Raw genomic sequence first — 18,146 nt, 5'->3', positions numbered from 1 at the left:
TGTGTCACATCTAGCATATCACATTTCATTAACCCTGAGTTCATTTGAAAAAGAAACTTAGAGATACTCTCCTTTTCAAAAGTGATATTCAAACCAAAAATTCGAAGAACTGTATTTTTATTTATTTACTCTAAAGATTAAACTGCAGCTGACATGAAAGCTGATAATGAAGATAAATAATGCCTATTCCTGAAATGCAATTTTTTATTAAGAAAATTACATACATATACATATGTATATATATATATATACACTCACCTAAAGGATTATTAGGAACACCTGTTCAATTTCTCATTAATGCAATTATCTAACCAACCAATCACATGGCAGTTGCTTCAATGCATTTAGGGGTGTGGTCCTGGTCAAGACAATCTCCTGAACTCCAAACTGAATGTCTGAATGGGAAAGAAAGGTGATTTAAGCAATTTTGAGCGTGGCATGGTTGTTGGTGCCAGACGGGCCGGTCTGAGTATTTCACAATCTGCTCAGTTACTGGGATTTTCACGCACAACCATTTCTAGGGTTTACAAAGAATGGTGTGAAAAGGAAAAAACATCCAGTATGCGGCAGTCCTGTGGGCGAAAATGCCTTGTTGATGCTAGAGGTCAGAGGAGAATGGGCCGACTGATTCAAGCTGATAGAAGAGCAACTTTGACTGAAATAACCACTCGTTACAACCGAGGTATGCAGCAAAGCATTTGTGAAGCCACAACACGTACAACCTTGAGGCGGATGGGCTACAACAGCAGAAGACCCCACCAGGTACCACTCATCTCCACTACAAATAGGAAAAAGAGGCTACAATTTGCACAAGCTCACCAAAATTGGACAGTTGAAGACTGGAAAAATGTTGCCTGGTCTGATGAGTCTCGATTTCTGTTGAGACATTCAGATGGTAGAGTCAGAATTTGGCGTAAACAGAATGAGAACATGGATCCATCATGCCTTGTTACCACTGTGCAGGCTGGTGGTGGTGGTGTAATGGTGTGGGGGATGTTTTCTTGGCACACTTTAGGCCCCTTAGTGCCAATTGGGCATCGTTTAAATGCCACGGCCTACCTGAGCATTGTTTCTGACCATGTCCATCCCTTTATGACCACCATGTACCCATCCTCTGATGGCTACTTCCAGCAGGATAATGCACCATGTCACAAAGGTCGAATCATTTCAAATTGGTTTCTTGAACATGACAATGAGTTCACTGTACTAAACTGGCCCCCACAGTCACCAGATCTCAACCCAATAGAGCATCTTTGGGATGTGGTGGAACGGGAGCTTCGTGCCCTGGATGTGCATCCCACAAATCTCCATCAACTGCAAGATCCTATCCTATCAATATGGGCCAACATTTCTAAAGAATGCTTTCAGCACCTTGTTGAATCAATGCCACGTAGAATTAAGGCAGTTCTGAAGGCGAAAGGGGGTCAAACACAGTATTAGTATGGTGTTCCTAATAATCCTTTAGGTGAGTGTATATATATGCAATTGTTGTTAGAGACATATAGTTGCCATTTAGGATAAAGACCAGGAAGCACAGTGGCTTTGCTTCAATGAAAATAAACACATTACTCTATTAAGTGAAGCTTATTACAGTCCCTAAAATGATTGGTTTATATGTACTCATGTCTTTGTAGAAGTGTACAAGTGTAGAATATTAGGTATTCCTTTTCAAAACTATAGTTGTAGTAACTTTTAATACGTAAAAGTATAACCTTCATTACAATCATGACTGCTGTAAATATACCAAAGGAGAGCTCTGTGGTGTTTTAGGATGTGATGCTTCAAAACACTTATCGGGGAGCAGAAAGGACTACATCTACAAGGGCATAGGATTGTTCTTCCCTGCGGTAGCTCAAGTATTAATTAGTGGTAGTGAGACCAAAACCTAGGGCCCGATTAAATTAAAAATGTTCATGCTGCAAATAGCAGCATTTGTGAAAATGGAATCACATTGCTAAACTATTGTGGTATTAATTCTAAAATGATTTGTGATACCAAACAAACTTGTTTGGCAAAATAATACATTAGGAGTGGTCACATTCTAGCAAAATAAAATCAAGAATATACTTGCAGAATAACAACCTTCAAATGTGCTCGAGCTACTGTTATTTTAGACATCTTTCAAGTTATCTAAAAGCCTCTCACGTTTGTGTGCCAAAATGTAAGACAACATGTTTGGCAAACTTAAAAAGTATTACATAGACATATCTGCACAGCACCATCAGTGAAGGTTTACATTACACATAACAAATGAGATGTTGTGCTCAACAAATTTAATCCTTAGTGCACTAATAGACCTGTACATTAATATTGCATGGCATTCTGTATTGTTTTTGCATCAATGTGTCAAGTTAATGTATTTTTTTTAATTTTTTTATTGTCTGTTCGTTTTAGTGATTTGTGTATTTAACTCATTCAGTTATTCTACTCTTGCTCGTTCATTGTATTCTTTATTTTTTTATTATGTTTTCCTTCTTTACATGTCTATCAGTTATACTTTTGTGAGAGTTGTAAGTGGTGCTGGCGGAAAAGTTAGAGCAGGGGTGTAGGAGTATGCTATGGAATAAATATAAAGCCGACTAAAGTATTATTTTTTATTTTAAAAAGCTTCTTATCATATAATCAAACCATGTTTCCAGACACAATGCAGTACATGTTGGCATTATTTTAAAATTATTACATGTAAAACAAAAGGTGTTCCTTTCAATTTAAAATGAAAGAAATGCAGACATACCAGTGAACAATCTGAGCTTACTCCACACGAGTACATCCACAAGAATGACAGTTTTAATTAGGCCACTGTATCTGCTTATGTTAGGTACATATTCTTGTATAAAAACATAAACATAGCAGCATTTCTCAAGTTAGGACTTGATTGTTGTGTTAAATCCAGGTGCTGCCACGCAATTAATTTAAACATACAGTGAGGGAAAAAAGTATTTGATCCCCTGCTGATTTTGTACGTTTGCCCACTGACAAAGAAATGATCAGTCTATCATTTTAATGGTAGGTGTATTTTAACAGTGAGAGACAGAATAACAACAAAAAAATCCAGAAAAACGCATTTCAAAAAAGTTATACATTGATTTGCATGTTAATGAGGGAAATAAGTATTTGACCCCTTCGACTTAGTACTTGGTGGCAAAACCCTTGTTGGCAATCACAGAGGTCAGACGTTTCTTGAAGTTGGCCACCAGGTTTGCTCACATCTCAGGAGGGATTTTGTCCCACTCCTCTTTGCAGATCCTCTCCAAGTCATTAAGGTTTCGAGGCTGACGTTTGGCAACTCGAACCTTCAGCTCCCTCCACAGATTTTCTACGGGATTAAGGTCTGGAGACTGGCTAGGCCACTCCAGGACCTTAATGTGCTTCTTCTTGAGCCACTCCTTTGTTGCCTTGGCTGTGTGTTTTGGGTCAGTGTCATGCTGGAATACCCATCCACAACCCATTTTCAATGCCTTGGCTGAGGGAAGGAGGTTCTCACCCAAGATTTGATGGTACATGGCCCCGTCCATCGTCCCTTTGATGCGGTGCAGTTGTCCTGTCCCCTTAGCAGAAAAACACCCCCAAAGCATAATGTTTCCACCTCCATGTTTGACGGTGGGGATGGTGTTCTTGGGGTCATTCCTCCTCCTCCAAACACGGCGAGTTGAGTTGATGCCAAAGAGCTCGATTATGGTCTCATCTGACCACAATACTTTCACCCAGTTCTCCTCTGAATCATTCAGATGTTCATTGGCAAACTTCAGACGGGCCTGTACATGTGCTTTCTTGAGAAGGGGGACCTTGCGGGCGTTGCAGGATTTCAGTCCTTCACGGCGTAGTGTGTTACCAATTGTTTTCTTGGTGACTATGGTCCCAGCTGCATTGAGATCATTAACAAGATCCTCCCGTGTAGTTCTGGGCTGATTCCTCACCGTTCAAATGATCATTGAAACTCCACGAGGTGAGATCTTGCATGGAGCCCCAGACCAAGGGAGACTGACAGTTATTTTGTGTTTCTTCCATTTGCGAATAATCGCACCAACTGTTGTCACCTTCTCACCAAGCTGCTTGGCGATGGTCTTATAGCCCATTCCAGCCTTGTGTAGGTCTACAATCTTGTCCCTGACATCCTTGGACAGCTCTTTGGTCTTGGCCATGGTGGAGAGTTTGGAATCTGATTGATTGATTGCTTCTGTGGACAGGTGTCTTTTATACAGGTAACGAGCTGAGATTAGGAGCACTGCCTTTAAGAGAGTGCTCCTAATCTCAGCTCATTACCTGTATAAAAGACACCTGGGAGCCAGAAATCTTGCTGGTTGATAGGGGATCAAATACTTATTTCCCTCATTAACATGCAAATCAATTTATAACGTTTTTGTTATTCTGTCTCTCACTGTTAAAATACACCTACCATTAAAATTATAGACTGATCATTTCTTTGTCAGTGGGCAAACTTACAAAATCATCAGGGGATCAAGTACTTTTTTCCCTCACTGTACATACTTAAAGTTTATCTCAAGGATTTCATGTTTATACTATTTTGGAAGCAGCGAATCACCAGTTTGTAATTGAAGTTCAGATATGTAAGGATAGATTGTCAATAATTATGTATTGATTAATTACCTCTATCTCTCTCTCACACACACACACATATATTATTATAACGTACGTTGGGGTTACAGCCACGGTGAGACTCAAACCTCGTTCTCCCATACCACAGTGCAGCGACCATTCTACAACACTAAAAGGTCCAGGCACCTAAGTGAGGCATCAGAATTGCTGCACTCCCACCCCCCCCAGTAGTTATGGTGCATCCTCGTGCTGTTCCTACATCTCCTAACCCTGAGATGGACCAATGCAGCCTTGGCATCCCGAAATGGACCCCCCCCAGACCCCAGGGGAGGTAAATTACCTAGGGGAAACACCTGACCTGCTGTTCCCTCCGTGACTGTCTTTCCTCCTCAAAATAGCAGGAAGCAACAGGCTGAGGTGAGGCAGGAGGAGAGTCCATGAGAGTGGAGAGCAGCGAATGAAAGTCAGGGTGAGTGAACGAGCACAAAAGGATCATGGTACTGAACTTGGGTTATTGTATTTGGACTTGGATTAAGTATTGTAGATTTGACTTGGTTACTGTTTGTAATGTTTGTGGTTATCAGTTGCATATGTAGAGAAGGACCTGTTTAGCGTTTAGTTTAGGCAAAAAGAGGAACTAGGGTTTTGTTTATGGTTCTATTTAGTTTTGCTTCACTAGTGCATTGTACATAAATAAATGCACACATATTTCACTATACCCTGCCGTCTGTTTCCTGAGCTGATGGTCAACCTCCCGCTGTGTCACTATATATATATATATATATATATATATACACACACACACACACACAAAATTATATATATACATATAAATGATCTAAATAAATAGGCTACAGGTGAAGGCAACTGATAAGAGAAATAAAGATAAAGATTTGCACAGACTCTATAACATTACTTATAAATGCGATTATAAAGTTGAAACAATAGTAACACAAAATGCATTCCTGCAATCAAGCAATGTAAATAAAATACAATATATATATTTTTTTTTATTTCAAATGAACACAACAGGAGAAAAATGTTGCACTGGGACCTGGCAGGTGTGCTCTCACAATCGCAGGCACAGTGTTCAACTGTGAGATTGACTTTCTTCCAGGGGGGACAAGGACATTAAAATATCAAACTGCTTGAAAATGAGATTGGAAATTTCAACTCAGGCAGAAAAAGTGCAAGACCAATTGCTTACGATGAACAATACCATGGACACTGTCAAAAGCTGAAACCTTTCCATCTGCTATGCTTCATGTCAGCTGTTGGAAGAAATATTCTAAGGGCTTTAGAAAAAATAATAAAATGTGTATATCTATATCTATCAATCTATTAACTTCACAGAGCATACTTACTTGTATTCCAAGTTATTAAAAATAAAATTTCAAACAGAATTATATATAATTGTGTGTGTGTGTGTGGGTGTATTTTTCTGATTATATTACACATTGTTCCCAACTGAGAAATTGGAGAATTGACATTCTAAAATGACTATTCACTCACCAACTGCTGAAGCCTTCATTAGCAATATAAAATACTGGTAATACAAAAAGGATTTACACTTCATACATGAGTCATAATACAGATGGACCCTGCCTTAGCAAGCACTGTAATTCATATTACTGAAAATACAGGCACATAAAAAAAGATAGTGTTCTTGTGTTTACCCAGGAACATTTTTTAAACATTTTCACTTAATTTAGATGAGTGTTTCAAAGAGTCTAAACCAAAAACAGGAATTAAATCAATCAAATAAGACTTTCAATAACAAACAAAATACAAATCTTACCTATTTCGTTCATGATTGGTGTCTCGCTGACTTCCAAGTCTTCTAGTATTTCATCTTCTCCGTCGTTTGTAATTTTGTGCGGTCTGGCTGTATTTCCATAATGTAAAGAATCAGTATCCCCATTTTGTATTCCATTGTGTGATTTCCTGATTGGCATAATCTGTAATCCGCTGGGTGTTGTCCTGTATGTCACAGTCTTGGTTGCTCTGTCACCTGTCTGTTTTCCACCGTACCCTCGTTTTTGCTTTTGGGAGCCTGTGGTGTTAGTCCTTTTCTTTTTGCGGGGTTCCCCTCTGCCCCTCACTGCCTCGCCAGACACCCCTCGACTGAAGAACCTCGGGGCCCCGCTCTGTTTGCCTGCTTTGGAGCGTTTGTCCTTGTGAATGTGGAGTCCGTTAAACTCGTCAATAAACTCCTCACAGTGCAGTAGGTGGTGCTCCGGTTCCCAAGTGTCCTCATTGCTGCCATAGCCCTTCCATCGGATCAGATATTCCCATTTCCCCTTTTTGTTCTTTCTTTTATCTACTATTCTTTCCACCTGAGAAGAAGAAGGGAATGCAAAAGGTAAACTCAGTGCATTGTAGTACTGGTTCTGTAACAGCTCAATTCAAGGGCCAGTACAGTGTCAATAGGCATCATTATGAATGACAATAAAAAGAATTGCTGTTCTTTTAATTAACTTATTGATTTTATTCCTCCCATTCTTTAAAATAAGTTAAGCGAATATATGTTTCCCACATATAATTTTTAAATAAATAAAAATATTAACTTTTCCAACTAAAGAAATTATTAAGATTATTAAAGAGACTTGGAAGACCTAGTTAAAATTATCTTATAAAATATATATTTTTAACATGTTGTAAGTATTGGAAGTGGAAGAGGATGAAGAAAAAAAAGAAGAAAACAAATTTATGCTGCTGATCAGTCATGAGTAAACTGTTGTGATAAAAGCTCTGCATTAGAACACAGAAACCTGTAATTGAAGAGTTATCTACCCACAGTAAAAAACTATACAATAAAACAATAAGAGCTTCCAAAGGGTTGTATGTGAATCCCGCCAGCACAAACAACAATCAGTGCCAATTGTGACAGTTTTTAAGTGCTATGTTTACCAACCCGATCCTCTCAGGAAGATTACTCAAATATTAAAACATCTTCTCAAAGACCACAAAATTCTTTCATTCATTACTCCCAAGTACACTCGCATTCCATGAACAGAATAACAGCCACCTATCTGAGAAAAGAAAAAGTGCTTTTGTTTGTCATTACAGTCTCCAAAATGTCACAAAGTGTCCAAGCTCAGAAATGTCAGTTCTTTATTTCAAAGTCCTTGAAAAAAGATGCTGCAGATACCGAGGAAATAGGGATTGGCGATATGACCTAAAAATTAATATCTCAATATTTTTAGAATGTTTGGGCGATACACGATATATAGCTCGATATTTCTTGTTTTTCTCCAAACAAGCTAGAAAATAAGACCAAAGACATTATAATTCAAACAAGTCTTTCTTTAATCATTAAATATGCAAAACTAACAAATACCACTTGCCAGGCTGTCATGGTAAATATGATTTTTGTTTTACCTGCCTTTAAATGAATACATTAAATAAAAATAACAATGCACAAAATAACAAATACTTGCTGTCAAACTACATTTTAACGAAAAAGCACGGAATACACACTCAAGGCAGCAGAATAGACTTCATGAAGCCCACAGAAAATGTAAAAGTGTGTGTGTAAAAGGGAAAAAAGTATTTGATCCCCTGCTGATTTTGTATGTTTGCTCACTGACAAAGAAATGATCAGTATATAATTTTAATGGTAGGTGTTTTTTAACAGTGAGAGACAGAATAACAACAAAAAAATCCAGAAAAACGCATTTCAAAAAAGTTATACATTGATTTGCATGTTAATGAGGGAAATAAGTATTTGACCCCTTCGACTTAGTACTTGGTGGCAAAACCCTTGTTGGCAATCACAGAGGGCAGACGTTTCTTGTAGTTGGCCACCAGGTTTGTACACATCTCAGGAGGGATTTTGTCCCACTCCTCTTTGCAGATCCTCTCCAAGTCATTAAGGTTTCGAGGCTGACGTTTGGCAACTCGAACCTTCAGCTCCCTCCACAGATTTTCTATGGGATTAAGGTCTGGAGACTGGCTAGGCCACTCCAGGACCTTAATGTGCTTCTTCTTGAGCCACTCCTTTGTTGCCTTGGCTGTGTGTTTTGGGTCATTGTCATGCTGGAATACCCATCCACGACCCATTTTCAATGCCCTGGCTGAGGGAAGTAGGTTCTCACCCAAGATTTGACGGTACATGGCCCCGTCCATCGTCCCTTTGATGCGGTGCAGTTGTCCTGTCCCCTTAGCAGAAAAACACCCCCAAAGCATAATGTTTCCACCTCCATGTTTGATGGTGGGGATGGTGTTCTTGGAGTCATTCCTCCTTCTCCAAACACGGCGAGTTGAGTTGATGCCAAAGAGCTCGATTTTGGTCTCATCTGGCCACAACACTTTCACCCAGTTCTCCTCTGAATCATTCAGATGTTGGCAAACTTCAGACGGGCCTGTACATGTGCTTTCTTGAGCAGGGGGACCTTGCAGGCGATGCAGGATTTCAGTCCTTTACGGCGTAGTGTGTTACCAATTGTTTTCTTGGTGACTATGGTCCCAGCTGCCTTGAGATCATTAACAAGATCCTCCCGTGTAGTTCTGGGCTGATTCCTCACCGTTCTCATGATCATTGAAACTCCACGAGGTGAGATCTTGCATGGAGCCCCAGACTGAGGGAGACTGACAGTTATTTTGTGTTTCTTCCATTTGCGAATAATCGCACCAACTGTTGTCACCTTCTCACCAAGCTGCTTGGCGATGGTCTTGTAGCCCATTCCAGCCTTGTGTAGGTCTACAATCTTGTCCCTGACATCCTTGGACAGCTCTTTGGTCTTGGCCGTGTTGGAGAGTTTGGAATCTGATTGATTGATTGCTTCTGTGGACAGGTGTCTTTTATACAGGTAACGAGCTGAGATTAGGAGCACTCCCTTTAAGAGAGTGCTCCTAATCTCAGCTCGTTACCTGTATAAAAGACACCTGGGAGCCAGAAATCTTCCTGATTGATAGGGGATCAAATACTTATTTCCCTCATTAACATGCAAATCAATTTATAACTTTTTTGAAATGCGTTTTTCTGGATTTTTTTGCTGTTATTCTGTCTCTCACTGTTAAAATACACCTACCATTAAAATTATAGACTGATAATTTCTTTGTCAGTGGGCAAACGTACAAAATCAGCAGGGGATCAAATACTTTTTTCCTTCACTGTATATATATATATATATATAAGGACACTGGCACTGTTACAGAGAGGAAACAAAAGGTAAAACAGATGGAGGGAGGTTTGTGTGCTGGGCCACATTTGTGATTTTGAATTGATGAAACTCAGGTGAAAGCAACGTGAGCGAGCTACGAAGTCGCATAACTGATTGCCCAACATGGAAGACTTTTCACTGAAGGCGATTTTATAAAGGACTGCATTTGCAGAATAGTCAACACAATATGCCCAGAAAACAAACAGGAGTTTCTGGATGTCAGCTTGTCAAGGAACACAATATCTTGGAGGGGGGAGGATTTGACAAGTAAGAGAGGAACAGCTGTCTGAAAGAAAATGTTCTTTAGATTTTTAATCAGTTGGTTGTGATGAATGCATGGACACTGTGCAACAGTTAATTTTTCATACATGGTGTTGATGATGACTTCTGCGTCACCAAAGAGCTCCTTGATGTTGACAAAAAGGGGATCTGACCAGTTTGAAGCAGTATCTCTCATGCTTTAGAAGCTTGATTTTACGTGGGAGAAGTTATACAGTGTAACAACGGATAGCGCCATAGCAAAGTATGAGAAACCAGTGGCTATTACATTGCTTTTCACCAAGAAGTACTGTGTGTAAAAGTGATTAAATTGGAAAGTGTAATGAAGTGTGGTTGTGAAAATAATCAGTTTTATTAGGTTGAAAGCATTTACAGGCTAAAAGGGAAAAAGTCCATAATTTCAGGAATCATTCCAGGTGAAGCCACTAGTATGTTTTAAAGACGGAAGGTGGAAAGATCACCGAAACAATGACAAAATTCGTGTCGATTATATCATCCCTCATTTCAGAGTTCAGATATGGGTTCGAAGACTTTTCAGTGTTTGTCAAAGACATTCAAATACTCTCATGCCTCCATGTCCTTCCATACCCTTGATTGCACCTACCACTGGTACAGATGAAGAAGTGACAATGCACATAAACTCCTAGATCTTTGTTTTTGTGGTTCTGATTGATTCTTTTAGTTCTATATAACCTATTTGATATATACAGAAGTTGTACCCTATGATGTTTAAATGTATAAATAGAAAGTGTCTTTTGACAAATAATTAAAACCATGGAGTCGTAATACTGATCACTAAGGACTTCACTCCGGTCAAGTCACTGATTTTCTAACCATTATTCCACATATTTACAGTACTTTGTAGCTTCACTGACCTTGCTCAGAAAAATCAAATCAGTTGGAAAGCTATGTTGTACTTCGTCTAAACCCATGTTGACTGTCTCTAAGAAGTGCACTTACACTGAGATCATCTTCTGATTTTTCTGTTCTATTTTCCCACCATAATTTCACATGCAATTCAGGTAAGGCTGATTGGTCTGTAATTCCCTGGTTCAGTCTTATCCTCTTTCATATGAATAGATGTGATATTTGCAATGCTCCTATCAGCAGGCACAGGCCATGTTTTGAGAGTAAATCGGAACTGTTGAGTTTGTGGTCTATGAATAGCTCCCCACATGTATTTTAGTACATCTGATAAGATACCATCTGGCACAGGTGATATTTTTATTTGAGTTCTTCAATTCCCTTTAATACATCAACCTCTTTTATGCTGCAATCACTTAAAAACGATGTAAAATAATAATTTTGAACATTTACCACACCACCTATTTAATCTTCTTTCATTAAGCAATTTCTGTCTTTTGACTGATTTTATTTTCTTCCTTCCTTTATGGATGTTTTGCTACATATTTGTTTCTCTTCTACTTTTTGGATTTTCTCCTTGTAATTTTCTTCATATATTTTTGTATCTATTAAACTATTTAAGCCAGCTTTATTGGACCTTGTTTTGCTTATTTTTGCAATGCAATGCTCTAATATGTGTTCTGTAACTATCCATATTCTAGTCTCAGACTACCTCCCCTACACTCTCTCAGACATTCACATACATGCTTTGGATACTGGATGCTGCAGTATGAAACATTTGATTATAACTGTATACTTAAACAAGAAATCTGCAATTGTTGTCTACACTAGAAATTACTGGCAAAGCTTCTTGTTGTGACAAAACAAAATTTGAACTTGTAGTCTAAATATAAATATTGCAGCCACACTCCACAAAATACACGGCATATTATAATTAGTTCTTTAGAATAGATTAAACTGAGAAACAAACTAAAATAGATATGAAAAAAAAAAACATGTTTCAGGATAATAAATATATGTTGTTGATTGTTTTGTATGCTTCATAAAATCAGGAAGAAAAAACAACCTTGCTCACAATGCAATCTTCGCAAGCCTGAAACCTCATCCTTTATTAGGCAATAATATGAATAAAAAAGGATTTGGCCTGAGCCTAGAGAATTAAAAAAATACAAAGAATGTGGTTGAAAGGTCTGGATTTCCTGTTATCATAAAAACTCAAAATAAAAATAAATATATATTTAAAATAAAAATTGTTAACATGATTTCCTTCCGATTTGCATCCTCATACCTTTCTTGAAATGTGGTAGACCGTTTTACGAATTAATTCAGACAGGAGACGAGTTGGAAAACCGCTCAGTAAAGGAATATGTAGAAACAGATTATTTGATGACAAACAGAATGGAGTAAACATATTATACAAATTTATAATAATAAGTGAAAAAAAAACAGTTGGGGCTCCTACTTGGCTCAACCAGTAAAGCCTCTGCTTTGAGCCCTAAACAAATTATGTATGCTGTTGAAATGTATTGGGGATATGTGTGTGTTTAATTCTTTCTTGTTTAATACTTGTTTAAAACATAAAGAATAATATGTTTTAAACTGAATACAGTGTTACAGAATAAATCATTCTCTAACAGAGAATAGGGATTTCCTGAAGAAGCAGGACCCTTTCTGATAAAGATGTGGAATCACTGATGTGATTCGAATGTGGACTAGATTACAGTTGCTTGAATTTCAACACGGGCATGGCTGCATTTGGCTGGAGTTGAGATGCCCTGGGTTTCCTTGTCTTGTTGCACAACAGTGACTCCTGAGGCTTATCAGACACCTATTTGCCCGACATTTTATCAGTGAAAGCTGCATTAATCCCCCATAAAATGCTATACTAACTGTGGCCTCGCTGAGCTTACAGTTTATGTTGCAGAAGACACACATCCTGCCTTCATCAATCCCATGGTAGAAAAAGGCAAGCAGCAGTGGTCAATTAGAGATTCCAAATGGGAGAGATTATAGAAGAAAAAATAATATGATTGACTCCAAATATAAAAACAAAAACAAAACAATAATTAGAGCCCTGCTAACTTGTCCTGTGATGCTGTTCAGTTCAGATGTTTAGTCATCTTGTCAGAAATAGCTGAAATTCAGGGATTGATAACAATGAACAAACAATGAACAAGGGCCTCTTGTCAATCCTAACTCTTATTTCCTTTCCTAAATTCATCAGCATATAGATCAAATGCAACTTGATACAATCTGTTATTTTGCATTATTAAAGAAGGAGAGGTAAATTAACATTTTATAAATGGTTTGTTGCAAGGGCCATATGCATATTCGGAAGGAATAGGAAAAATAATACAGACATAATAGATCATTTGGCATTAATCTCAATTAGCATATGTTCAACTGAACATAGAAGTTAAGAAAATATTGAACTTACACAAAACAAAATAAACCAGACGATCTGGTACTCCCCAAGAAACCAAAACTGCGACATACGTAAATTCAGAGATATCTAAATTAACCATAAACGTGCAGTACCGCAACTTAATGCCTGGTCTAGACCCCCTGCTTCACGGAAGAATACATGCTTTCTATAGAGCTAAAGAATACTTCCCATACAGTACTCATACAGTATCTTCATGCATTTTGCATAGTTCAATTTCCGTATGCATTTATTATTATTTTATACTATTTGTATTATTAAGGGTGATTTGCACAAAACAGTGAAGACAGGTGCACGGCAGCAAAGCCACACAAATAAATGCAGAAGAATGCACATTTATAATCTTGTAGCGACCACCCTACTGTGTTGGTTATTTAATTAACAAGAAGATATACTAGAAGATAAGTGGTGAATTCTTAGTTTTTTCTCCCTCTCCAGGTTTTTGACCTTCCAGAAGCTGGCCATAACTAGCAGGCAATAAAATACATTACATTAAATTGTTTATGTCTTTTAAATCCACAGTTTAGGGGAGTGCAGAAAGCCTGCTAAATATCCATCATTTTACAGACGGAACATGCTCACACAATGGAGAGTTTCAACCTTGTGTCTGGAATGTGTCAATCTCCCCAAACATTCAACAAGCGAAGGTGATGTGAAATCATAAATCCACTGACGGCTACCTGGTTAACACCCAATCAGCACTCATCTAACTTCCCTAAAAAAAACTGATGCACAACTTTGAAAGTTCCACAGGTTCTCAGCTCCACAGGTGCACAGATTCAATTGATCCAACAGGCTTGGAACAGGATCTGAAGAGAAATTTGCTGAATTTGTTCTCGATCGAACCTCAGCTTCCAACATCACTCTTCCATCGTGTGCTGCACTCTGTATCTCCACAAAAATCCCAAGAAATCAAATCACTCTGGAAGCTGCTATGAATCATTCTTATCCAGAAATGAAGTCCAATATCATGGTGTCGCAAATTGTAATCTTTACGACAATATTTTTCGTCATTAGGACGCATTGTGTTCTTCCCGGTTCTTCCACACGTGTCGGATGCGGCAAGAAATGAGCATCAGAAACACAGACGGACATGGAGGAGATAACCAACCAACCAAAATAACCAACATAACCAAGAGATACTGTAATGCGCAAGCGCACACGGTCCGGCTCGCTCTCGTCGCCGGGCTGAACTCGATGTGCAGGCACCCCCACCCCCGCTAATTTAGACTGATATAATTTGTATGAAATTAATAATAACGTTTGTTTGCATTTTAATAAATTGGAAAGCAATGCAAACACATGCAGAAAGTATCGTTTTCTTTTTATTAAGATGGTGAAGTGGTTCAACAGTTGTATTATTATTACTATTATAACTATTTTGTATTAACAACGTGCTGTACTTGTACGTAGAATCGAGACACGACAGTCAGAGGAGAAATGTTAAATGCGCCACTATAAACCCGGCTGTGCTAAATCTTCCTGAATCTGTACCTTTACAGCTCATGTGTTGCTTGATTACTATTACTTGTGTTATTGTTGTTATGTGACAGTAAATCATGCTGTGTATGTATATTTGTGCTCTGAGTAAGATAAGTCGAAACGCGTAAGCATTATGATGTTCACTTTTTCTCTAATAAATAATTTTTGAGACCTCGGTGAATGTGTATATATACACATATACACACGTATATTATACACATAACAACATAACACACATAATAGTAATCACACACCACTTGCCCTGTAATGTGTTGCATTCTGCATATATTTACCATGACAGCCTGCATGTAGTATTTGTTAGTTTTGCTTATTGAAGGATTAACAAAATATTTGTAGTTTGAATGTCTTTGGTCTTATTTTGTGGCTTGATTGTATAAAAACAAGAAATATCGAGATATATATCGTGTATCGCCCAAACTCCTAAAAATATCGAGATATTATTTTTAAGTCATATCGCCCAGCCCTACTACACACAATTTTTTTTTCATGTCTGTGACTCAAATTAATTAACTGACTTAAATTTGTATTTTCTTCCCACTTATCTACATGCCATACTCTACTCTAAAAATTGTTTAGGCTGTATGCTTCGGGTTGTTATCATGCTGAAAGGTGATCTTTTGTCACCAAAATATTACAGAAATTTGTAGAAAAACTAAAAGGTGTGGACTATCTATAGGCACTGTATAAACTGTTGACATGCAATAATAATGATCAATATGTTTTTTTGTAGGTGGCTAACATGCAGTACCATGCATTAGTCTAAGCAGAGCAGACGAGTGACATGATCAAGTGATAAATATGTTAGAATGAACTGTGATCAAACTGATCGCTGCAGATTGGTGAATGTTTCTTCTGTTTGTATGTGGATTGGTTTATTATTATTATTATTATTTTTATTTCTTGGCAGACGCAGGGCGACTTACAACATAAGGGCAAAAATACCGAGAAGTACAAGGCATCAATCACTACAAATTCAACTTAGCTAAAACATAGCAATTCAAAATAATACATTTTACAAATTCCAATTTACAATTTACACAAGTACAGTAAGAGACTTCCTACATCCTGGACGGTGAAAGCTAAGTGCTGTCAAGATGTAGGGTTACAGACGAGGGCTACGGGAAAGGGAGCAAGGAGGAAAACAATCAAGAACGCGAGGAGCATAATAAGCTGAAGTGCTATCTAGCAGGGATAGAGGTTTACTTGCACATACGAGCTCCACTGTGTATTAGACTCCTCTTTGCTGGAGAGGAGAAAACTATCTTCGCTGTTTATACCCAAAGCTGTGGACACAACAACACTTTGTTATCTACAGAAACTAAAATTGCTATCAAGGAATAAGACTGTGAAGCGCTACCAGTTGATTGACTCAGTTAGTTATAATGACAGGGAAGACGATTCCAATGGTTCTGTAGTTTTCTTGCTGTGTTTCCACTATCCAGGAGGTATTGACATGGCACACTCTGAAACCCTGAAATAGCACACATGGCAGCTTCCACCATCATTTGGTGAACTTTACATATTAAACTGATAAAAAGTTGCTTTTATGTTGGAATACTTAATACTTAATTGTTTCTCTTTTTAACTTACTATAATAAAAATTGGGGTTTTGAAGTGTGTAGATTTCTTCATTGAGCAACAAGATTAAAAATAAATCAACTTTTGTTTAGTTTATTGTCCAAAAAAAACCCACCCCCATTTCCCCCCAATTTGAAACTTTGAATTACTAAAGTCACTGCTAAGAGCTCAGTTCCTCTTCAGGAGGGATGAGACAATGGGACATGTCCTCTGGCCTGCACACTGCCAAAGCCATTTGTTATTTTTCACACTGCAAGCCCAAAATGCTCACGGTCCATCTATCTTATAAATTGGAGGAGCTGACGTAGATCGAACAAATTAACACCCTGAATCTGGAGGCCAACGAGAAGCCATAGTGGTTGGTCGACCGTGGAAAGTGCAGTAATCCCCATCTCTGGCTTTCACCCTCTCTCTTATTTTCTCACTTTAACATAATTTTCCTCTGTACTGTAACATCATCTCTCAGATGTCTCTTAATTGTTTCCTTTTATACAAATATCTGAGGAATTGAAATCAGGAGGAAATGCAGATTAGTAAAGGATTAACCTTGGACTTTCACAGCTGGATTGACAGACCTCCATAAGCACTAGTCTTGGACTAACCTACATAAAATAACATCGGGTAACACATAACCTGCTAAGATGTGACTGAAACCAGCCCAAAGAGAATAAGTACTTTCTTTGCAATTCTTTTGTTGGAATAGCTACTTGTGTTTTCAGCATCTGTCGGATGTGGTCTATTCCAGATTCTCAATCATTGCAGAATATCTATCCTAGGGGATCCTGATTGTAATTAAATGGATAAAAGCCTCTACTTGCAACGCATGCAAGTATTCAGAGAGTGCTACTTCATACCTTGACTGGGAATGGGATTTCCAATATGGCAGCTTGCACTCGGCAGAGAGCTGCTGAGGTAGAGTAGGCTCATGTATGTTTAAGTATGGCTTCCTTGACTAGTCACACAGCAGATACTTCTTCTGTAACTTACCATATATGGGGGGGGGGTTCCCGACAGTCTTGTGAATTAAATGTTGCAGCTCCACACAATAACCGATTGCAGAGGTTTTGTCTAATTTTGTCAAGGGCATCTTCTTACAAGAATGAATAAATCCACACTCCAACTCCCTAACCTACACCCCAGCATGCACTGTCTGCACTCATCCACTAGCACACCTCCTACCTCTAGATTTTGTCCACTCGCTCAACCCTGGCTTGAAGGCCCATTTGCTACAATATCATATCTCTTTCTTCTGGTGTTATAGTATCTCAACATTTAGGTAAACTGAAACTACAGAATTCCGATGTTATCCTTTCATTTGACATGGATACACTTGTGTAAGGCAATGGTATATGTATATTTTCCTTTCTTTTTAGGAATCCAGTAAAATGTCCAGTTAAATCCATAACTTTGACCTCCAGTCACTATATATTTAAACTATGAGTACAGCACAATAATTCAAGGACAGTTAATATTTTAGAGTTGCTCTTTCATATCATGATGTAGTATTGTATTGCATTATGTTGGAGTATTGTTTTATTATTATTATGGAGTTACTAATACGCATTTTTTTTTAATTTAAGAAACACTTATCTAAACAAGACTATTATATAATATATAACATACACATTTCAGGATTAAAACATATTATCTTGAAAAATGCGAAGGAACTGATGTAGCGCAGAAATTCTTTAGTTTATTCATTTATTTACGGAAAATAACCATAGCCTCCAAAGACAAGCCTTCCAAATAGTGGAAGT

At 38.0% G+C, this 18,146-nt stretch overlaps 1 protein-coding gene across 1 annotated transcript in view; it reads right to left on the bottom strand.

Annotated features, from left to right (window-relative positions):
* The window catches only part of LOC136759178 (chromodomain Y-like protein 2), a 94,722-nt gene that overhangs the window by 43,752 nt on the left and 32,824 nt on the right, over positions 1–18,146 (bottom strand). Inside the window, exon 2 of the mRNA XM_066714059.1 lies at positions 6,356–6,893. Coding sequence (XP_066570156.1) covers positions 6,356–6,893 — 538 coding nt within the window. The remainder of the gene's footprint in view (positions 1–6,355; positions 6,894–18,146) is intronic.

This window comes from Amia ocellicauda, chromosome 9, assembly GCF_036373705.1.
Source record: "Amia ocellicauda isolate fAmiCal2 chromosome 9, fAmiCal2.hap1, whole genome shotgun sequence".
Classification (NCBI taxonomy): domain Eukaryota; kingdom Metazoa; phylum Chordata; class Actinopteri; order Amiiformes; family Amiidae; genus Amia; species Amia ocellicauda.
Note: the sequence above shows the minus strand (reverse complement) of the source record. Positions and strands in the feature narration are given on the sequence as shown.